Source organism: Musca autumnalis, unplaced genomic scaffold (genome assembly GCF_047663935.1).
Source record: "Musca autumnalis isolate F117 unplaced genomic scaffold, ASM4766393v1 scaffold_2, whole genome shotgun sequence".
Taxonomy (NCBI): Eukaryota; Metazoa; Arthropoda; class Insecta; order Diptera; family Muscidae; genus Musca; species Musca autumnalis.
The window spans coordinates 92190469-92215132 of record NW_027411755.1 but is presented as its reverse complement, the minus strand read 5'-3'; the positions used below and the strand labels follow the sequence as shown (position 1 = coordinate 92215132).

The following is a 24664-nucleotide window of genomic DNA, read 5'->3' as shown; positions in this document are numbered from 1 at the left end:
CCCGATACGATTTGTACCAAATAAAACAGGGTTCGTTTTAGATTACGTTTCTACAATGCTTTATTTACTTTATTACACTTATTCGGAGCTGACTGTTATAGCTAAGTACACAGCTTTACTTTACTTCTTTACTAGTCGATGTTTACACTTCGGTATAAAATTCACAACTGCTCACTGTTTGCCCGGCAACTCAAATTTATATGCCCACATTTGTCGTTTAGAAGTATCTAGAGCATGCATCTGGCAACATCGAGAAGCCAACTAACAACAAACACACAGACGCACACTCGCACCTAGCGAACAACAACAACACACATATACGGGATACAAACACAGAATACAGACATGACGTAATGGACAAAGTAAAGTACAACAAAAACAAATACTGGGCGATAATTGAACGATTATGGCAAAACAAATGGAAACAAAGGCACATTAGTAACATGTAAAGAACTAGAATGATGAAGATAATTCTACATGGTAGTTGTTGTTGCTTAAATAAAGTAACTGCGTAATAAAACTTTACGTTACAATTCAAATTTTTAAATTAACGGAAATTAAACTAAACTAACTTAAACCTATCAGTTACATTCGTAACAATATGATCTGTTCCAGAACTGCAAGAATCTACTAATTTATACTATTTTTTCCGATAACATAAAGGAAAAAATGTTATCGTAGTAAAAAATAGTAGTTTCTTGCAGATTCTGGATCAGAGCAATAATAATAAAACACTGTTACAACAACAACGATATCCGAGTGAAACAGTCACCTATACTATTAGATGGCTGCGCATCCTTAAACCTAACTTAATATAACAGTGTTATACATGCAGTGTATAACACAGTGGCTTCAGGCTCCAGGCTCTTCCCAATCGTGTTCTTACATCCAATACTGTGAAATCACATATATTTTTATTCACTCCTCAACGTTCCTTTTCCATTGTAGTTGACAGTCCAGAGGCTCAATTCTGTTTCTTTGAAAATGTAAAATGAAAAAAAATTATAAAGGAAATAAATGTAAAATCAAAAATATTACAAAGAAAATAGTTTTCATTTCAAAATTTCATAGAACAAGAATCTATCCCCAGAATTATACTTGAAATAAGAAAATATTGTTAATATTCCTGTTTGTTTTTACTTTATTTTATTTATACTTGAAATAAAAAATATTGTTAATATTCCTGTTTGTTTTTACTTTATTTCACAATAATTAATGTTTTTTACAATGATTTATGGTTGAAACTAATTACATAGTTGTGCAAATACTTCAAAATAAAAATAACGCAAAATACTCAAACTGAATACTTAAACTTGATGGTAATTTACAATCTTCTTTTTATTTTTCTTTTACAGTGCATTAATCTTAAAATCGACGGCATATTTACTGTTCCAGTCTCTCTCAAAGACACTCAACAGATCTTTGCGAATTGTTGAAATGCTATTCACCTCAGAAGGGTCATCTTGTAATACTAGGCCAACTCCTGCCGTATTGGTAAAATAATCTCCTGACCAATTAGACGTTCCAATGTATGCAACATTATCAGTAACCATGTACTTGTTATGATTAACTCTACCAAATGGAATCTTGGCCTCATTTTCATCAGAGGGTACAATGAAACGCTTAATTTGAATATCAACATGCGGTAAAGCTTCTGAAAGAACCTGTAATGATCTTAAGAAATAATCTTCAGCTGGATTAGAGTGTTTCCACCATGATATCAGAAGTTTAATTTTAATTTTGCGGTCTATGGCTGCGGAGCGTAGGGCATCGTCTATAATGGGCCAGTATGTTTTATTTTGGGAGTATATGAGCATTGGAATATAGTCCATTACTGCAATATTTACAAATTCCTTGGCCGAAGATATGATCCGTACTATAGCCGCAATGTCATCTACCCGACCACTGGCCGTCAGTGGTGGTGGGGAACTTGATAGAAAAGCAAGTTGCTTATATTTATTATTGATCGAGAAATGCATAGGATGTTGAAAATTAAATTTAGTAGAATACTCAGATGGCCATTGTGTGGGTATGGTAGAGGAGTTGGTACTGAGCAGCCAGTATTCTTCGAATATTTTCTCCAAATCTGTAGCTAATATTGGACAATTCAGTGCCAATACACCCATTTCCTTAACCTGTGTCAAAGATCTCCAGTCCATATTGGCACTGCCCAGATAAAGGTGTCTGTGATCCGAAATCCAAAATTTAGTATGCAATACACCACCGCCCAACAAACGGGTAAAATTCAAAGAGCGTACTTGGGTCGCACCGTTTTTCTGCAACACTTGGGTATCATAATCTGGTTCCATATCAGAAGGAGCACTTTGAGCTATACGAATATTAACTTTTCCAGCAGTACCCAATTTCATTAGACTATTAAATATATCTTCGCCTTGTCCAGCGGAAGGATCATTTATGACATCCGAACCCAGCAGAGTCCAATAAAATGAGCCGATATTAAGAACGGACTCGGTCGAATTTAGAAGCAATTTCCATGAATCGTAGGTGGACAAAAATCTTGGACTATTTTTTGAAAAATTTAAATGTTCCGGAATACTCTCCACCAACTGTAGTTGGCACTGATCGTATTCATCGTTATAGACATCAATTTTCTCTAGCTGCAGAATTTCGCTCAGATGTTGTTGAAATACAACAACCATTGTGACCGCTGTCAAAATAAATATCAAAGCATATAGGAAATGTTCGGATTTAAATTTTGAACGTCCATTCTGAGATGTTGTAGCTTTTTCTGGTAGAGGCAATTCAACCGATAGCTTTTTATATGAGTTATTTGTGTCAATCCCATTTTTGGATGTAATCATATTATTAATTTATCTGTAAGAGACGAAAAAGTAAAAAGTTTGTACAAATTTTTGATTATCGAACAGACCTAATGTACGTCAAAATAAAAACTTTCAGACGAGAGTTTCTGCATGTTGATGATTGTAAAAGTTCAAACGAGAAATGACTGAAACGTTTTTATAACAAAAATAAACAAATAAAGCCGAGCCAATTTTGAACTATGTATGTTGCCCTTTTCTCTTTTATTCTTTTATCAGAAGCAACCATGGCATGCAGGCGAGGCAGCTTACAAGTATGTACTCAACTCTTTTGGCTTTTATGAGAGAAAGGAGGCGAAAGAGCTTCATTTCTCCCTTCTTAAGGTAGAAACTCAATGGATTTTTGTTGCCAGTTCTGCTTTCTTGGCGTGAAAGCGAGAAATTAAATTGTACTGTTTTCAATAGAACAGCCCTCAGATTTCAGGCGCCAAAGTTAAACATTTTTTAACTTTGGAATGCTTATTCGGCTTTATATTTTACATTTAATTTTGACAGTTCATTTGACACAACACAATCAATTTTAACAACAATCGGCGGTGACTTGCTTGTTTTCATTTTAAATTGCATTTTTCCTATAAATAATAACGATGTTTGAGGAAAAATCAATAATGAGCAAAATTCTTTTTTTGTTCCAAATCATATGATCGCCGGTGTTTTGGTGAAGAAATAATTTTGACATTTGGAAAGCAAGCAACAAGCTGATTAGGTTTCGGCCTTGATCTATAAATTCAAAAAGTTTCGTATTAAAGTTTCAAAGTGTAACATTAGAGTTACGAACAACAGATATTTTTCATTTCTTTGCCGCCGTTGTCATCTTGCCTTTGACTCTGAAGTATGTCAAGAAATGTAGAGGAAATTAACCAAAGGAAATTAGCAGCAGAGAGAAGTGCAATTCAATTCCATCAACAGAAACAACAACAATAACGGATAAAATACAGTTGATAAATTTCATAATAAATCGAAACAAACCGAGTTTAGCAACAAAAGGTAAAAACAAGTGGCGAAATTTCTATTAAAGTTAATGAATATTTTAATAAAGTGTGTACATACAGTTGGTTGGCGTTCAGGCCGAATTTGCGTTTGGTAAATAATCTGTGGTGGTGGAAAGGTGTTTCTGCGTGCACTTTTGATGGACTGTATTTTACTTCTGTCTCTTCTTCATCTTTGGTCCATCCATTCCTTCTCTGTGTGTTGTTATTTCTTCTTTGTTGAGTGTTTGGTGTGTTTTATTTGTACTGTGTTGTGTGGAAATATGCAAAAATTATTAAATGTTGCCAGATTTTATGAAAATTTAATACCAAAAAATGTTACCATTAAAATTTTTATTTGTATGTTTCGTTTCATACAATTTATTCACAATAACTAAAAATTTGATAGATTGGCTGACCTCTGTGTCGTCAGCTTCTTTGTAGTTTTTAAATGTTGTTTTATTTTATTTTTTCGGGTCATTTCCTTTTTTAGGCTTAAGTCTCGTTTAGGGGCACCTCTCGGATCGGGCTGAAATTTTCACCATAGGTAGTCCTTGGGACCCTTATAAGAACTATATATATATTTCCCGGGGGAAGTCCATACTTCCCGAGATATGGGTCTTGACATTTTACTATTTTTATTTGGGCAATATGGGTATCATTTTAAAGCTCGTGGTGAGTACTTTGCTATTGCGACTTTTGGGAACTTATTTCCTTTAGAGGCACCTGGCGGAAAAGCTCGGCATTTTCACCACAGGTAGTCCTTCCGATCCTGATTCCAACGGTGTATAACACTTGTCCAGGAAATGTATACTTCCCGAGATATAGGCCTCGAAAGTTCCGGAAAATACATAAAATGGACTTAAGTTAAATATATTTAATAAACTCGAATTGTATGGAAATTTGGTTATTATAGGTATGTAACGTTCTCCTAAATGTACTAGTGTAGGGAAAGTCCACACTTCTCGAGAAATAAGCGACTAAAGTTCCGGGACAATTTTTCGAGAATGGGAACAGAATTTCTTTTAAATAGCATTTTTTCTAGGTAGCCGGCCTTCGGCCGGGGATTTAAGACTTTCTCCCATGGATAGGTGCAAATCTCGGGAATGGGAACAGAATTCTTTTTAAATTGAATTTTTTCTTAGTAGCCGGCCTTCGGCCGGGGATTTAAGACTTTCTCCTATGAACAGATGCAAATCTCGGGAATGGGAACAGAATTTCTTTTAAATAGCATTTTTTCTAGGTAGCCGGCCTTCGGCCGGGGATTTAAGACTTTCTCCTATGGACAAGTGGAAATCTCGGGAATGGGAACAGAATTTCTTTGAAATTATAATTTTTTTCTAAGTGGCAAAAACATAATATCTTTTAAATGGTAAATTAAGATATAAGACTGAATAAAAAATATACACTATTGTACAAATTTCAATCAGTATTATTTATTATGTGCTAATAAGTTTCATAAGCCTGACTATGACACCTATATCTTAATTTCATAAATGGATATAACCTTAAAAATATCAGACCTTCGGATAAGTATTTCTCGAGGACTGTGGGCCTTCCCTATACATATTGTACACTAGTGCATTTAGGAGGACGTTACATACCTATAATAACCAAATTTCCATACAATTCGAGTTTATGAAATATATTTAACTAAAGTCCATTTTATGTATTTTCCGGAACTTTCGAGGCCTATATCTCGGGAAGTATACATTTCCTGGACAAGTGTTATGCACCGTTGGAATCAGGATCGGAAGGACTACCTGTGGTGAAAATGCCGAACATTTCCGCCAGGTGCCTCTAAAGGAAAGATAAGCCGACTTTTGCTTCGGATTACAACAATATATAGATTTTTCGGGAGGAGTCCATACTTCTCGAGGTATGGGTCTTGAGATTTTACAATTTTTTCTTGGGCAATATGGGTATCATTTTAAAGCTCGTTGTGAGTACTTCTGATTGCGTCTGCGACTTTTGCTCCTGTCCATATTAGAAAGTCTTAAATCCCGGCCGAAGGGCGGCTACTTAAAGAAAACTTATAATTTTGGAAAAACTTTTGTTTGCGTAACTCACTTTTGCTCCTGTCCATAGGAGAAAGTCTTAAATCCCGGCCGAAGGCCGGCTACTTAAAGAAATCTTATAATTTTGGAGAAACTTTTGTTCGCGTAGCCCACTTTTGCTCCTGTCCATAGGAGAAAGTCTTAAATCCTGGCCGAAGGCCAGCTTCTTAAAGAAAACTTATAATTTTGGAGAAACTATATATTGTTGTAATCTGGAGCAAAAGAAAAGTACTAACCTCGAGCTTTAAAATGATACCCATATTGCCCAAGTAAAAATAGTAAAATGTCAAGACCCATATCTCGGGAAGTATGTACATCCCCCGGAAAAGATATATATCGTTGCGATCAGGGTCCTAAGGACTACCTATGGTGAAAATTTTAGCCCGATCCGAGAGGTGCCCATAAATAATGTAAAGGCGTTAAAGTAGGACTTTCCCGAAATGTCAAGACCCATATCTCGGGAAGTATGGACTTCCCCCTGGAAAGATATATATAGTCGTGATCAGGGTCCCAAGGACTACCTATGCCCCTAAACGAGACTTGTTCACAATTCCTTCAAATTTTAATAATTAATAGCATTTTTAAGCAAAAAATATTGTAAAAATACACTTTTTTCTCTAACTCCCAAACCGGGTTTAGCACCTTAACAGAAAATAAATCATTAAACAGGTGTTATTTTAAGCTTTCATTTGATACCCATATCGGTTCAGATAACGATTTTTACCCGTACTTACGGTTCAAATAATCGGATAACCGATTATGACCGCCGGTAAAATGTCATATTTTCGTAATCAGGGTATCGAGATCTATCTATGGTAAAAATTTCAAATTTATCCGACAGTTATAGCTAAACTAGGAATAAGCCTAACATTTATTACGGAAGTCCATACTTCCCGAGATATGGGCCTCTGAAGTTCCAAAAATTCCCTTATATGTAACTTCGCTATTTTTTAACGGATAATATGTATATGGATACTATTGTAAGCTTAAGATACATTATAAATAGACGGTCTTCGGCCGAGGATTTAAGACTTTTTCTATGGACAGGTGCAAATCACGGGAACGGAAACAAAATTTTCTTTAAAATCACAAATTTTTCTCTAAATAGCCGGCCTTCGGCCGGGGATTTAAGACTTTCTCCTATGGACAGGTGCAAATCTAGGGAAAGGAACAAAATTTCCTTTAAAATCATAAATTTTTGTCTAAATAGTCGGCCTTTAACAAGGGAATTTGCGAAACTTCAGAGGCCCCTATCTCTGGAAGTATGGACTTCCGCAATAAATGTTATATACATTTGTGATCAGGGTGACGAGACCTACCTGTGAAAAAAAATTTGGTCCCGATCCGAGCTTAATGAAAACATTCAACTTAAGTCCAACATTGTTGTTATTAAAAATTTAGTGTTAAAGAAAATACTGAATAATGGGGTCGTTCTAAAAAATGTTCAGGAAAAACATACAGTCAGACAAATCTCTTGCTATTGGTCCCCAAAACAATATTCCGTCAACATATGCAAAGTTAATTTGCGATTTATAAAAATACGGTCAAAAATAAGAATTAACTACTAGTTGGAGGTGACAATAGGCCTGTACGATAACCAAAAAATTTGTACAAATTCGTACAAATTTTTACTGAATGCTGTTCGATAACAAAATTATCCCGTAAAAGAGAGCGAGTTTGGAGAGTTTTGTGACTGAGAACTTGCAAATTTTTGCTGGGAAAATTTGTCCCGCAAAAATTTACATGTCTGGTCAGCTGACTTTTAATCACCTGTTCAATGTAAACAACTCGAAATGTTAACATTTTTGACCAAGAAAATTTCACAATTGCTCATTTTTTTAGATTCTAAAGCGTTGTGATAGGATTAAAGCATTTAATAAGTAAACTGCAATTTTAAAATGTATGTTTTTGTTCCGTTTGGTTTAAAATGTCAAAAGAAACAAAAGGTCAAAAATTTTTACAAATTCGTGCAAATTTTTACTGAATGCTGTTCTATAACAAAATTATCCAGCAAAAGAGTCGCTCTCTTGGAGAGATTTTTGGCGAGTTCTGTGACTTAGAACTTGCAAATTTGTCACGTAGAAAATTGTAAGTTCGGCCAGCTGACTTAATCAGCTGTTCAATGTAAACAACTTGAAATGTTAACATTTTTGACTAAGAAAATTTCACAATTTCATTTTTTTAGATTTTAATGCGTTGTAGATAGGATTACTGCTTCAAATAAGTCAGATGCAATTTTAAAATTGACGTTTTTGTTCCATTTGGTTTAAAATATCAAACGAAACAAACCCAATTTTCATACATTTTCCGAAACAGATGAATTTCTTGCAAGTTTTTGCAAAATGTTCGATAACTTTCTGCATTTTTTCTAGCTTGAAAGAGTAAAATTCACAGAGAGAGTTTGCTGGAAGTGACTGAGTAAATATTAAGTCTGTCTGGTTACTTTCCCAGCAAGAATTGTCCAGGAAGAACTTTCTCAGAGAGTAAGGGGTTTTTATTCTCTTTTGCTAGAAAATTGTAAAAAGTAAACAGACACCTTCCCAGCAAAAACCAGCAAGCAATCAGCTGACTTGCCAAAACAGAACAATTTGTCCGCCAACAAAGGAAGCAAACACGTTGTATTTTATTAAAAATAAAAAAGAAAATAAAACAAAAAAGTATTTTTCCACTTTACAAATTTGTTCTCCATAAAACAATACAATTAAGCTAGGGTCACACTAGACAAATATTTGCTCCAGCGACAGGGACTGTGTGTTTACTGAGAGCAAGTGAGCATAGATTTCAATGCATTATTTACGCTCATTTGCTCTCAGTAAGCGCACACTGCCGGTCGCTAGAGCAAATATTTGACTAATGTGACCCTAGCTTTAGACTATGTTATTTCCACAATAAAATTGTTTTTAATGTTCACAAACATAAATCAACAAAAAAACAAAAAACAGCTGATTGATTTTTTCAGGAAGAAGAAGAGCTTGCAAGTGCTTGCTAGAAGAAATTTGTCCAGCAAGAATTTGCAAGCTCTCAGTGAAAGAACTGTCAAAATGTCTCTCTCGAATCGCCCTCTTTTGCTGGTTTTTTGTGTTAACAGACGACTTCCAGCAACAATTGGTACAAATTGTTACAAATTTTAGTTTAACCAGACACAGCTATTGCTGGGAAAGTTATCGTACACACCTAAAAACAAATTTCATACATTTTCGGGAACAGCTGACTTTCTTGCAAGTTTTTGCAAATTGTTGTTCGATAACTTTCTGCAATTTTTCTTGCCTGAGAGAGTAAAATTCACAGAGAGGTTGCTGGAACTGACTGACTGCTGGGAAAGTAATCGTACACACCTAATAAATGTATTGCAAAAATTACAAAATCTACGTTTTTATGCAGAATTAACAAAGTTATGTTCTTTAATGAGTTGTCTATCCACTGTGGATATTTACTGAAGCAGTAATGAACTTAGTTAAACCAATATTTAAGGCTCGGTGTGTTACACTCTAAGTGTACTGGTTCCCCAATTTTTATTAAATCCTGATCGTTTGTTGGAGGACTTTTTTCGAGTTTTTTCTTAAACTGGACCCAAAAAAATTATAAAGGTTGATATCAAGAGTTTGGCCCGAGGTATTTATCAGTCTAGTTTTTTATATTACTTCAGCAACTTACACAAATAAGATTTATATGTCATGATCTGGCCTTTAGAATGGTGGTATTTGAACGTGTTTATGCTTTTTGGGCCCGTTTTACAGAATAATGACTATTAAATATTTCCTAATGATGTCAGTGGGGATGCATACTTTTTGCATGGTAAAACATATAGTATAATTTCCATATTTGATGGGTTTTATTAGATTTGGCACACTTTTTGGGATTTATTATGATAGAAGAGTATAATATCTACCCATTTAGTAAAAATGAAGCGATTCCAATAATATTGAGAGAGGAAATAGAGCTCTGTTGTAGGTCTTTCAAAATAATACACTGACGGTCTATTATTTCCTATAGTGTCCAGAGGTATTTCGATGTTTTCAAAGCCAAAATAGGACTGTTTTGCATTGGTCCATTATCCGACATATTGAGTCATATATTCATTCTTTGCATATTTGTATGCGGCCAATTCGTCATTGTTTATTGTCAATATGGTCTCATACGTTTTTTCCTGTCTGAGGACCCTCCACGATGGCTTTTATTATCACTGAACTTTTTCACATTCAATACTGTTAGTCCATTATTAGCCGCAAAGGTCATAAAAATACATAATGACTACAAAAGTTTCCAACAATTATAAGTTTTATAGTACTGCTTTCCCTATGCAATACATTTATTGTCACCTAAAAGTAGTAGGTAATTCTAATTTTAGTCCGTATTTGTTATAAATTGCAAAAAAAATTGTATATTTCGACGGAATATTAATTGTTTTAAGGAACAACAGCAAGAGTTGTGAACAAAAAACCGTATAGTTTTTACATAATTTGTTGCCATAAGCGAACAATTCATATGAAATTTTTTACAATTTTGGCCTTTGCAATACATTTATTGTCAAACTGTAAATACATTTTGAAAATCCTCTATAATAGTACAAATTTGAATCAAAATCTAAATATAAAGCACACAGAACTGTCGTAGGTCATTGTTATTACACGTTTACGATGAAAAGGAGAATGTTATGGTAGCAAATTTCGAAGTTTCAAATTTCATGAGTAGACCTGATTACATTTTGAAACCCAAATTTACAAAAGAGTAAAAATAAAGCTGATTGTCACTTCTACCTTTTATAAATGTGCCTTAGTTCCTTTGATGGTGGACTAATTGTTCTGTTTTGGCAAATCAGCTGATTGCTACCAAGGTTTTCCAGGAAAGGTGTCTTTACATTTTTTATTTTTTCTTGCAAAAGATAATAAAAACTCCTTACTCTCGAAGAAAGTTCTTGCTGGGAAAGTAACCAGACGGACCTATTTTCACCATGTTTCGAAGTATGTGTATAGTACGTATTAGAGATGTCGAACCGGACATGTTTTCAAAAATCCCGGGATTCAGGATTTCCAAATTCCTAAGCCCGGGTTTTCGGGATTTTCCGGGGCAATTTCGGGACTACGAGATTTGTCGGGACTTGCCACCATAAAAGAATTTTAATTTAAAAAATTTAAATTTTGATAGAAAATCTACATAATTAAAACAAGTTACTTAAAATAATAGCGCAGAAAATTAAAATATCAAAAATTTTCATCCTAAAAAATTTAAAATTATATGTAGCGAATTGGATGAAACTAATGGCCGCCAAAATGCTTACTTCAAATAATGTTTTTAGCAAAGCCACAACGGTTTCCGCTTGGGAGTGGTATTTTCAATGTCCAGAATTGGTTGATGCTCCGGATCACTTTTACTTAACGCTTAGAGGGCAGATCACAGTTGTGTTCTCTTTAATTGATTTTAAAATTTATTCTGGAAAACAATATTTCTTAAAACTCTTCATAAGCATCCTTTAAGGAAAATTCTTTGGAACACATATCTTTGTAGAAAAAGTTATGGATCAAGAGATGATATAGCCAAGTTTAACTTCCATTTTAGAAAGGGTCAAGTGCCAACTATGAATTTTTCAGGGTTTAAATACCCGGGTCCAAAAATTGGGTTTGTGGCTGTATCTGTTCAGTAGAATCGGGACTAACCCAGGTTTTTACCCGGACTTTCGGTTAAATACCCGAGACAGTATCAAAATACCTAACATTGTTCCACAACATCCCATACGGGACAAGGGAGACTTCTCTCATATCAATGAGTGCACCCCGATTCATATTTAGCTCTATGATATGGGACCTACTGTTTATCGCCGAGTCCGAACGGCGTGTCTCATGACACCACTTGTAGAGAAGTTTTTCAAGGCTGAAATACTCAGGAAATGTCGCCAACATTACTGAGGGGTATTTTGCCACCGTTGAAAAATGTTTGATGTTGCCTGGCCGGGGAATCGAACCCCCCGACCTTCTACGTGCAAGGCGGGCGTGCATACCATTGCACCACGGTGGCACCCAAAAATATCTACTAATATCTAAAATAACTACCTTTAGAAAAAATATCAAACAAATCAGAGAGTTTTTGCTAAATTAGAGTTAAGCCACCCCGGCCGATGGCCGAAATGTATACTTTTCGAGTTATAGACCGTAAAAGTTCAGGACAAAGATTTAAACCTCTTTTGAGGTTCTAGTTTAGATTTTCGGAAATCTTAAGGGGCCCCCATTTGTAAAGCCTAATTAAAAAGAGCACATCTTAATCTAATGTCTGCATTTTTCTGTTGAAAAATGTTATGTGGTTTTGTGGAAAATGGCCGTTTAGAAGGCCATCTGAAGGTCTAGCTAGATTTAGATGTCCTTGATAACCCCACAAAATTGATTGGCATTCTGTTTATTAGTTTTAGAGATAGATTTGGATCCGATTTCAAAATGTTATATGGAAAAAACACGTTTTTAGTTTCTATGTTGCATACAGAACACAATACATTTGTTCCTATATCTCAGACAATATTGTTCCGATCGATTTTTTTATTTTTTTACCACATATTATATGCTACTTCCACTTAAAATAAGCCAATAAAATGTTTTTCTTTGCTGTCAAGAGATAGCTTTATTTTTAAAAGGCTTTGTCTCTGATATTTTATATTTGTAGCCTTGGTTAATTCACGCGTACTATAATGATGAATTCTACAAACTTCGAACTGTTTCCCTTAAATAACGAATCAGAACTTCAATATTTAATATTTATTTTGTATAAAAACGAAAATCACTATTGCCGTCCTATCGGGGATACTTTTCAATTTGTTCCCTCGCGATATCTTCCACCGTAACATATGCTTTCCCTACGAAGACAGTTTTGGTTAAAAATAATAAATTTGCTATATATTTGGGTCTTTTGTGGGTTATGATTCATATCCTGATATAAGAATTGCTCTTATTTACTCTTCAATAGGTCTTAAAATTCTTATAAATAATATTGGCTAAAATAAATTCCAGAAGGTTTACAAAAGTTTTACAATGTTTGTCACTTTATCCTTAAAAAATTCAAAAGTTTTAAAAGTTGCCCCCTTTGGACTGATGTAAGTTTTTAATCCTTGTTCTCACAGGAAATAATATTTCCTTCATTCAACATAGGTGTACGTTTTGTTATGGCCATTGTATAATGGTACATCGATTTGTTATATTTTTATGGTTTACACCATATTTTTTAACCGAATTAGCCATAATTTGATATTTTGAAATTTTCTTACCCCCTTTTAGAACAAGATTGGACATTTAAACAACAGTAACATAAATTAGTTTAATTTTAATTTGCTGGGATACCATGATCTGCACTAGCCAACAGCGTTGTTAATCTTAAGGTTTGATAAGTTTGATACTGGGTTGACAGCCGCTGAACGAAACGCTTTTGGTTTCGGGTCAATCCGGTCCAAAAAAACATGTTTGATGCCCAAGAAGTTATTGAGACATGGATGAATCTTGAGTGAAACAACGTGATTCTGTAATATCTATATATTTTTACATGAAAGAAGTCAGGAGATGCTAGGATACAGTTCACTCCGCACATTGACCACCTCCTTATTATGACTCTATAGATGTGAATAAAGTAGCATTCAATTAATAGAGCAACTTCACTGTCCATTCCACTCATTTTTCAATTTTACATATACAATAAATTTACTGATTTGATTCGAATATTGTTAAAAGATGGAGAACTGAGTGCCTCTATTTTGACTCCATGTGGATTGCTGCAAAAGGAAGTAGTTGAACACCACTTTGTCCTGAACTAGTTTAATTTATGCTGGGTATCATATGACTCCGACCCGAACCTTTGAAAGATTTTTTTACTATTCTTAACTTTTCAAAGTTAAATTAAAAAAAAAACAATGATACACAAATTTTAAAAGTTCTCTAATAAAATAATGTTTTGCATAATAACGAAAGTCAACATTGTGTGATTTTCATGGACCAAAATTTCTTCATTCATCCCATTTGGTCATGTCTAAAAAACAAAACTGTGTAGGCAAGATACAAAAACTGTTGCGATGACAGTTTGAAAATATCGATTTATTGTAATTTGGGTCAAAACTAATTTGCCAATATTTAAATGTGTATTGCAGTTGCAGGTACAGACTAACAAACATAGCCAAGTAATAGCAACAATTTAAAATGATGGCACTTTCCATAGAATGCCATATACAAACTGTCGCTTTCGTACGAAGGGGGTTATCAGTTATTCTATTAGATTCAATGCAGTCTTGTCGTAGCAATACGTATATTGCAAATTATTTTTAAATTTTTTTACTCCATGTAATTACATAGAAAGCCCAAAGTACGTTAAGGGAACCAATGCAGCTGATACTTTTCGATTGACCCATATACAGTGGATCAATAAAAATAATCAGACAATAAATAATATGCACAGAAAAATGTTTGACCCCAAAAAAAGTAGTTGAATTATGAATGCATTAAACAAATATCAAAGTAACATAAGTTATTTTCAGGAAAGGTCCTTTGTTTTGTTATAGGGGGTTATCATGAACGGAAATTCCCCGTGAATTTTTTCACTTTCTCCCTTAAGTTGCAACGGTGGAAAGACGAAACTCACTGGGAAATTTCATTCATGATAACCCCCATAGTCTCCACATCTAGATACATCTCAATATACGGTATTTTGAAGGTTTTTTCTGTAATTTGGTCTTTTTGGTTCTGATCGGTTATTGGACGGTTCTGCAAAGAATACCTATAATAGGTATGGCCTCAACATTTGTGTTATTTTTCATTACCGGCTTACCTAAATAATTGCGTGTCATTTTATTCAAGTCTAAAGTTAAATACATGTTTTGCTCTGTTCCAGAACCTGCAAGAATCTACAAATTTTAACTTTATGATATCGAAAAAAAACAGTAAAATTAGTAGATTCTTGCAGTTCTGGAACAGATATAAAAACAATTAGAAAAATGTAAACTATTTTGAATGCGAAATCTTTGAACCTTCAAATGTGAGATAATCTTCATAAACCAATCAGCAAAGGACTTTTTTCATATGTATACGAGGAATACTATATATATAGGTATTTCTGGCCTAATAACGAAAAGATAATGTTTATCATCAAAAATATATTATTAATCGACACGGGATTTATAGAGAAAAAACCTTTTTGCGACCAGACATTCATGAAATATCGAACGCATCCTGGATGCCCAAGGATGCCTCTATCTCACAGTATATCGCATGACGATCTTGCATTATCAGGCGCGGCATCAATTTTCTCTGGCTCAACGGGCGTTTTTAGACTTACTTCCATTAGTGAATACTAGGCCAGAAATGAATGTAGTATCCCTCGCATGTATATCTTCTAATATGCTTAAAAAGAGTAGTATCTTTGGGAGCATTAAAGGTCACAACATTATCTTAGAAAATCTTTAAATCTCCCTTCAAGTATCAAAATAATGTTCTGTTTTAAACCCCCTGACAATGTAGAATATATTCAAAAGACAAAGTTTAAAACAAAATTTGTTCAAGCGTTAACAAAAGGCTGGGGCCTAATTACGTCATTCGATTCGATCGAGTATTTGCTCGTGAAAAAGATTTCGACACGATAAAAAAGCGGCATGACGAGATTCGATCGAAATCGTTGATCGAATGTTTCGAGAGTAACCGGTAATCGAACTATGAAAACCTATGTGTACTATAGGGAATATTATGAAGGTAGATGTAAAAAGTGGTGTTTGTTTGAAAGCAAGAACTATAAAAACTAAATTATGAATGAAAAATGTAAATATTTGTTTAACAATACATTGAACAATAATTTCTGAATGAAGTTGTGCTAAGAAAAAAAGAAAATGATTAATTCTTGCAAAATCTTTTTGACATTGTAGTAACAGATTGCTAGTACATCTACCTTAATAATCCTCTCTCAAAATAAATGAGAGAGTTTGGTGGGTGTTTTGCATTAGCCTCTCTGAGAGAATATTTCCTTTGGTAAACAACGGGGGATGAAATGTTTATAATGTACTTCACTTATAAAATAAAGGCTACTAATAGGTGTGTACGATAACCCAATAATTTGTACAAATTCGTACAAATTATTGCTGAATGCTGTTCGATAACAAAATTATCCAGCAAAAGAGAGCGAGTTTGGAGAGATTTTTGGAGAGTTTTGTGACTGAGAACTTGCAAATTTTTGCTGGGAAAATTTGTCCCGCAAAAATTTGCAAGTCTGATCAGCTGATTTGAAAACATTTGTTTTGTTTTATTTGTTATTCTTGTTTGGCGAAAACAAAAATAAACATTGAAATATCAAAAAATTATACATCAAAAGCTGAAAAATATAAAAAAAATCATGGAAAACAAGAACATAAAATTGATGCAAAAACTTTTCTTCTTCTTGTTCTTTTTCAAAACAGTTGATTGCTTGCAAGTTTTTGCAAAATGCTGTTCGATAACTTTCTGCAATTTTTCTTGCTTGAGAGAGTAAAATTCACTGAGAGAGGTTGCTGGAATTGACTGAGTAATTTTTGCTGGGAAAGTTATCGTACACACCTAATATTAAATATTTTTTTTTTTTCTGTTTTGCAAAAATGCTTATTTTTCAACTTTTTTTAATGACTGCAAAACTAATGGTTAATGATTGCTTGCATTTTGATTCTAAATTTATCACAATTTCTAAAAACGACTACAAAGGACTTTTCGCAATTTCTCTTGTTATGTTGTCTAAAAAATGCTGCCAATTATTTACTAACATCGTTTTTCTTCTATAAAACGACAACAAACAACAATTTTTACATTTTAAACAAAAAGACAATAAAAAATCTTTCATTTTATTTGTTTAGGATAGGCAATTTGGCCTCGAGAAATTACTCGCAAAATTATGCTCAATTATTCGATAATTTTACTCGATAACGAGTGTTGTCATCCCAACTTTGAGTACTCAGGTCGAAACAACTCGATATCGAATCACATAATTAGGCCCCTGATCAATTATATTACCTACGTAATAATTAATAATGTAAAAAATTTTAAATATAATATTAACCATTTCACTTTAATCATAACAGATAATGATGATCTCAATAATCAATATGAAAATCTTATTCACTACAGCAAGCCCATGTTCTATTGTATAGAACTCGTTGAAAAGGGTTGAGATAAGGTCGACCGTTTTCAATGAAAACCTTCAACTATTCATCAATACATAAGCGTTACAAGTGTGACGTATAAGAGTGTAAGTGGTGTATTCGTGTGTTGGGTCTTCCATGTGGTTGAAGAGGATTTAATTTTTGTTGTTTTTCGTCATTGTCTTCATGAAATTTTGCTTTACTATGGAAGAGAGGTGCTCCACTAACTACTGGTATTGATTTATTTTTGGCGGGGGAAGCTTCATTTGTCTAAGCATAGCACATACTTAGACCCCCACAAGAGCGAATGAATGTGTCTGTCATCCAGAGAAAGGGTGTGTGCTTGAATGCTTGTGCGACATGTATTGCGGTTGTTGCTTAGTTGAACCACTTTTTTACAATATGCGTGAACAAGTGGTACTACGTAGCCAGCAGTGGAAAAGAATATAAGCAAATTCAGTTGCCGCGGAAGTTTTCAAACGTAATTTATTTTTCTTCAGCATCTATGTTATCCAAAAGAAAGGCACATTTCTATTCAAATTCTAATAATTTATTACTTTTATAGATAATATTAAAAAATGGCTTCTGGAGGAGTAACATGTGTCAAATTTTTGACATTTTTTTGCAATTTGCTATTTGCCGTAAGTATTTGCTGATTAATGTTGGTGTAGAGGTTAAACTATAATTGAAACTCAATCCCCCTTTTTTAGCTTTCGGGCATACTCATTTTGTTGATTGGAGCAATGGTTCAATTCAACTATGCTCACTATTCAAATTTTGTTAGTGATCACATATGGACAGCCCCCATAATTTTGATGATAGTCGGTTCATTGGTGGCATTTATTTGTTTTATGGGCTGTTGTGGTGCTATAAAGGAAAATAGTTGCATGATTCTGTCCTTTGCTATTCTGGCCTTGGTAGTGTTTTTCCTTGAAATTGGTTTGGGTATAGCTGGCTATATCAAACACACAGGCCTTAAGCAAATTATGGAAACTCAATTTAATGTTACCATGGAGGAATACAACGAGCGCAAGGATTATCGTGATGCATGGACTTTATTACAAACCGAGGTAAGATTTTAAAAATAAATATTCAAAAGGGTTTTTTTAATGAAAACAATTTCTTCTTCATTTCTTAGTTGGGCTGTTGTGGAATTAAAGGACCCACCGATTGGGAAGAAGTTTTCTCGAACAAAACCATTCCCTCATCATGTTGCCAGATGATTAATCTTAATGAAGCTGATGCCTGTACAGTTGCTCACGCCAATCCAAATGGCTGTTTGCAAAAACTTTTGGATATTTTGGATTCAAAAACCCTTGTCCTGGCTGGAGTCGTATTGGGAGTAGCTGGTGTACAGGTAAGCAAAAATTACAAATTTATATACACTGTGAGCTTAAATTAAGACTTGTGTGTAATTTTCGCAATTTTTGTGGGAAATATATGTTGAAGCCAATGACTGGTGTATTGTAATACGTAAACTGTTCAAAAGGGGTTTCGGTATCCAATTTTTACTGTTTTTTATCTGTCCTAATATCCGGTTTCCAAAGGAATTTTCCACCCACCGACATTGTGCTCAATTTTGTTGCATAGTGTAAATAAAATTATAACTGGAATATAACTCACTGATGTGTTTCAAGAATCGAAAAAATTATATTTTTAAAGTTTCCTTTCAGTAGTGCGATTCTCTAACTCATTTTTTGAGTTACCGACAAAAATCGGTAACTTTAAAATGCAAAATTATGAATGAAAAGTTTAAATAAAAGTTGATAACGATGTTGGCATCTGTAGAATCTTGCGACTACTTTATATTGGTCGCTAACTTACCAAATAATATCGTTAATTACCGAAATTATAAGGATTTTTATTTTACCGATTTTTGTCGGTAACTCCAAAAATGTGTTAGAGAATCGCACTGCAAGGACGTACGCACAGGGGGGCCGGTTCCCAAGAAATCTTTGCCGACATGGTAATACAGCTAAGAGAGTTACTACCGATTAATTTCAGGAAAAAGGAGGGGGATAGTTATTTCATCAACTGTCTCATTTGAAATGTCATGGTAATTAACAAAATTGAATAACCGAACCAAAATGTTTTTAAAATAGACTTACAATTTTAAACAGTCTTAGAATTAATATAAAAGGCTATCCACATATACTGTGACTATCCTGTCTATATAGTCTGCCATTTCTAATATTAACTCTAAGGGTCGTTTTATATAATATCTTTAAAGACCATTTTTGTTATCACTAGACATCGGATTTTTGAATATTTTTGAAATTTCAACCAATTGTAACTACGTTATTATATAGAATTTTATAGTTCCAATGATAGAAATTCGATGTCATATTGAAAATAATCAATAATACGTAGAAAGCTCCAGGTTCTATTGTTTAATAAAATAATTACTTGTATTATGATTTTCAAAAATATGCAAAAATCCGATGTCTAGTTATCACTTACTTTAAGAAAAATAAGGAATAAAGTTCGCATTACCAGAGATTTTTTTATTACATCTTCCATTTAACATTAACGTTATATTATGTAAAAATATCGCAATATCGAGCAAAATAACCAGTATTTTTCAAGTTTATGTAAATCTGATAGGTTGATTTAAATTTGCGGTCAAATTTTCTTTGATTTTGGTGTAGCATACACTCGTGCGTACGTCTAATTTTAAAAGGAACACAAAGTTCCTTTTTATCTATTTGATAAAGCAAACTTGTAAGTGGTGGAAGTAGAAACAAAGAGCAAAAGTGATAGAACTCCTCCTGCCTGTTTTCCAGCATTATATCAATGCAATAAGTTAGGGTGCAGTTAGGGTGTAATTCGAGACATCCGTATCCTTTTGTATAAAACCCTTTGACATATGCATGTTGCAAATTGCTAATAAGGTAAAGATAATAATAAATAAGATCATATGTCCAAGTCAATTAAACTTTCTAGCGTTTCAGTCGAGAAGAGGAAAGACTAATCGGTTCATAGTCCTTTGGTAATGACTGACTTAGATTACCAGATTTGGAAAAAAGCAGACACATTTCTTACAATTTGGTGATCAATATAGGCCTGACGGTGTGAAGGTGATGGGTAAAAAGGTATTGATCGCCCTTAACAATAAACACTCTAGGCACAATTACTGGTGCTATTCGTACCTGCGTTAGGTGATAAGAGTTGGCATTTTTCTAGTCCGGAAAATGGAGTTTCGCCAGTAGATCAGGGTGTCGTTTAGCCTTACCTTAAAGAAGCTAAAGAGCCAAAGTTTTTTCAGTTCGTCATTTTAGGGTTTCTATCAGACGGTTGACTTTTACGTCTTATACGAAACTAGAAAGTGTGTCGCCCTGTGATCCAAAAAGGAATACTTTCCGTTACAGGTCCTTATAGACGTATCCTTCATAATTGTAACTAGCAAATTTTAAATTAAAACAAATAAGAGAGGGCTATAGTGGAACTGGCCGACCATGTTTTCCTAGTTGTCCACTGAGTTTATTTTAAATGATTATGGTTAAACAACACAAAAATCACTGGGGGATCCATGTATGTATATAGTAAGCTGTAACTCTGTTATCTGACCACGTACATCAGTTCCTTTTCTAAATATAACCATTGGTTATTAACCAATTTTCACACACAAGTGTTGGTCCATTTAACCGGCTATATATTATCTGCTAACCTTCTAGCATTGCAAGCTTCTTTTTTGACATAAACTCAAACCTTAATTAAATTTTCGCGCCGATTACGACCTACAGAGCAGCTACAAAATCGGATAAAATGTTTGTTTGTGGTCCGTTTCACCACCTAAATATTTCACGATCAATGGCTCGGGTACTTCAAACCGAAGATAGCACCAAGCCTACTTCTAGCCTCATATAGTAGTATCATCACTGTAATTGTAGACTTAAATAAGATTTTAGCTACAATACATGTTCTTACCTTCTCACCATTGGACGTATTGCATCACCATCGTTTAGCCGACAAACCGAAAGCACAATAAAAACGTTGGATAAAATTTAGCGTCAAGTCGCCAAAAATACCCTGAGCACTTCGCTCATCGAATGTACATAGGTATTGGTCTACGTTAATTTAAACATACATATTTTTAAATGAATAGAACTCAATAATGTGCATTTGCATTGCAACCTTCTAGTAATATGGTTATTAGATAAAGATTATATTATGTGTGTTCGTTTACACAAAATTTTTCGTTTACTCTACAGTACAATGCAAAAGATATTAGTCGTTTACAAGAAGTTACTGCACTTGTACAAATTATTGAGTAAACGAACACTCCTATTATAATCATATATTTTAATGTTTTTTTTTTTTTTTACTTTTCAGCTTCTCACTATCCTGTTTGCCTGCTGCTTGTACCGTTCGTTTCGGAGAAGCTACCAAACCGTTTGAATTACGTAGCCAAGATCCATTATGTCGAATATAAAATGGATACAACGATTTAATATAAATTTATGGCTGAAATATGTTGAATAGTCACTCGTATGGCAAAAGTTAGCAAGCAATTTTCAAATCTCTATTGAAGGAGAATCGCAAAAACATAGTAACGTAGGATAAACTCATTCACTTTACATAATATTTAAACAAATGTACTTTTTATACACGCCCATCTCTCACGCATTTACTTAAAAACGCAGATCTAAGCATGGAAATTGTACCTAATGTAGGTAACATAGCAATAAGTCGTATTTTTTAAATAATTCAATGTAAGCAGGCTCCTTGACACTCACTCCATGACTTTGTGCCACCACACACGAACCCCAAACTCTCTTTTGCCAATTTCCTAATTTATTTGGAAAACTCTACGTCCACTTTCCCTGTGATATTATTTATGACCATTTAATTGCCAAAATCCATATACATCATGCATATATCAGACCTGCCCCCCTATTCAGTAACCTTTTAACAACTTTACTCCATAGTTTATTTTACAACAATTTCATTTGTTTGTTTTGTTTTTGTTACAATAACAAAAGAAATTTAAACAATATGGACAGTTGTTAAAAGTTACAGAATAAGCCTACTAAACACCACTAGTGGTGTTGCAGGATACTCCTTCTTTTTGTTAACTCCACAACATATGTATTTTTATGTTTGTTTATTGCCTTTATTTGTTAATAATTTATTTATAAAATAAAAAAGAGAAAAACCAAGAAATGATTTTTGAAAAACTCTCTTAATTTTGAACAGCATTGACGTATACACACATAAGTTTTATTTTTTAATAAGGAATAAAAGACTAGTTTCATTTAAATCATTTCAACCAAATATTTATTATTGACTTGCTCATTTTAGAACATAAACTCTTGCTCAATAAGCATTTATTTTTATATATATAATTTTTAATGATTGGTATTCATTCACATGTAATATAAGTTGTGTTGTTTTTTATTATGTGTGCAATATATATTATATATGTACAATATATATTGTAATTGAGGGGGAACACATTTTAAGAAATAACACCAAAATGGTATTAATTGCCTTGTTTCAGAACCTGCAAGAGTCTACTATTTTTGAAATTCTGACAATTTGTCAACAAATTCAAAAATAGTAGATTCTTGCAGGTTCTGGAACAAGAGTAAATATTTACTCATATTTGAAAAATATAAAAAAAAATATTGCGAATGATGTAACAGCAGCCTAAACGAAATTAAGATGGTTGTTGATGTGTATGTTAATGTGTTAAAAATATACATAAATATATAAACGAATTTTAAAGAAATTAAAAAAGAATAATTCAAAAAAACTCAGATTGAATTAAAAAAAATTATAGTGTTCTTTCGATTCATATTCGAAAGAAATCCCGTCATTTGACCATAACTTAAACTATTTTTCATACAAATTGGGTTTATTTAAGATCGAATGTCAAATTCAGTTTCGTAATATTTTTTTCTCAAATTCTCTTAAAAGTTTTCTTTCGCTGTCAATGCGGAAGGAATCCAGTTTGGATATTTGTAACCATTTTTTACGCGAAATGTAACTCGAATTGTCACTTGAATGCTAACACGTTTTATCGTAACTTGAATGTTATATTCAGCCGCAAGTTTTTTTGTCGAGTGACTACAAGACGGAAAAATAATCATGAAACTTCATGTCTAAAGTTGCATAGTCCCGATAGTTTTCAGTGACATTTAGAAATAGTTTTCGTAATATTTTTGGTTCGAAGCGATAACAAGAACAGGTCTTAAGCTACCCAAACACCCCAATTTTCTATAAATCAGACTGCAATTTAGATCAATTATTTTCCCGCCAGCTGCTACTCGTGTTACAATAATTTGTTGTAAAACCTTGAGTTTTTCATCATATCACATACAAAGTAGGGGAACATCACACTAGACATTCGAACACAATTTTTAAAATTTACAATTTTTTTTCTTTACAAAACCTTAAAATTGTGTTTATTTAGGGAAAATAAAAAAATGTGTAAACGTATACAGTTCTAATGAAAGACATAATATATTTATAGAATAAGCTAAATCTTGGAATTTATCTCAACTAAGAAAACAAAATAAAACATTTTTTTTGCATAGAAAACAGAATTTTGATAGTTGAATTTTTCAATAACTTTGGAATAAATAATAAAAATAATTCGACTTTGTGAACAAGTTAATCTTGCATTTTATAATTATACCTATATAAAATATATACAATTGATACAAATATATGTATGTGACAAATGATTTTTTCATGTTTGTAAAAACAGCAACTTTGCAGCACTGAATAAAGATATTTTATTAAAAATTTATACCGACCGTTTTTTTAATTTGGTATTTTCTCCGTTGTGTTATTTGGGACAACATTGAAGCTTTAAAAACTAATCCGTGAAATAGGTTATGTTGGTAATTAGGGCAATTTTAATAAATTTATGCTAAAAAAAATTAATTCTTAACTTCTTAGTTCTTGAATGTTTGGATATTGTAGTAAGATAATATAAGTTATTGGCCATGTTGGCTTTTTTATATTACAATTGATGAATAAATGAAATGAAAAATCAACTCAAATCAATACAGAAGTTGTACAGTTTTGGGGAAAAAATAATTCTGGGGCCTACATTCCCCCACACGCCGAGGCAGTCCTCGTGGAGCTAGTACGTATCGCGTGTATGCTAACCTGATGCTTAAGGCCTAGGTATATAATAAGCCTCGCCGCCTGGATTTCTTGCTATTATTCATTTCTGACATAATAAAACCGAAGAAAGAATGAGTCTGGCTTACTTACCAAAAACAACCCGAGTCAATCAACAGCGGAAAATCAAGCAGCCAAAATCAAAACAATAACCAAATCAATACACTAGTCACAACATTATTTAAGTTAAGCCACATTTTCCAGCAAATTAGCTGTAATTTGGTACTTAGAATTCCTAGTGGTCACAAAACATTTCCACAAAAAATTGTGGACATATTTCCACGTTTTGATATAGTAACCGTACCTCCCGATTGATGTTATATTGAATATCATGAGAACATTTTCCAACCGACTTGACGTGTTCTCAATGCGTGAAAAATCTTCTTACAAAAATATTCATTATGGATCTATGTTTCGATGCCCTCTTTTATGGTACTCCCCGATTCGTTCGATTTATTAACCGATTTAGCTATAATATGATATTTTAGTGTCTACGGGGTAGAACTCCTCCTTGCAAAAAATTTCAAGATAGGTCCATATTTTGATATG

General features: G+C 33.4%; 2 protein-coding genes across 4 annotated transcripts; one reads left to right on the top strand and one right to left on the bottom strand.

Annotated features, from left to right (window-relative positions):
- Positions 1-1180: 1180 nt before the first annotated feature.
- Positions 1181-4094, bottom strand: LOC141394242 (5'-3' exonuclease PLD3-like). Its single transcript, XM_073968257.1, has 2 exons — positions 3891-4094; positions 1181-2835 (listed from the first exon to the last, which is right to left on the bottom strand). Exon 2 carries the CDS (start codon positions 2820-2822, stop codon positions 1350-1352), a length of 1473 nt encoding a protein of 490 aa, XP_073824358.1. The 5' UTR covers positions 2823-2835; positions 3891-4094; the 3' UTR covers positions 1181-1349.
- Positions 3650-23735, top strand: Tsp39D (Tetraspanin 39D). 3 transcript variants are annotated; one of them, XM_073968259.1, is made up of 6 exons: positions 16922-17088; positions 17193-17488; positions 17547-17622; positions 17692-18051; positions 18120-18338; positions 21314-23735. In XM_073968259.1, the coding sequence occupies exons 3-6, from the start codon at positions 17560-17562 to the stop codon at positions 21377-21379; spliced, it is 708 nt and encodes a 235-aa protein (XP_073824360.1). In that variant the 5' UTR covers positions 16922-17088; positions 17193-17488; positions 17547-17559; the 3' UTR covers positions 21380-23735. The 3 variants fall into 3 exon arrangements, with proteins under 3 accessions (XP_073824359.1, XP_073824360.1, XP_073824361.1); XM_073968258.1 differs by lacking the exons at positions 16922-17088; positions 17193-17488 and adding an exon at positions 3650-3827; XM_073968260.1 differs by lacking the exon at positions 16922-17088 and having other exon boundaries at positions 17301-17462.
- Positions 23736-24664: the final 929 nt, after the last annotated feature.

Coding starts and splice junctions, on each gene's coding strand:
- LOC141394242 (XM_073968257.1), bottom strand. CDS start 2,822: ATGATTACATCCAAAAATGGGATTGACACAAATAACTCATATAAAAAG.
- Tsp39D (XM_073968258.1), top strand. CDS start 17,560: ATGGCTTCTGGAGGAGTAACATGTGTCAAATTTTTGACATTTTTTTGC. Junction 18,052..18,119: donor GGACTTTATTACAAACCGAG/GTAAGATTTTAA, acceptor TTCATTTCTTAG/TTGGGCTGTTGTGGAATTAA. Junction 18,339..21,313: donor TGGGAGTAGCTGGTGTACAG/GTAAGCAAAAAT, acceptor TTTACTTTTCAG/CTTCTCACTATCCTGTTTGC.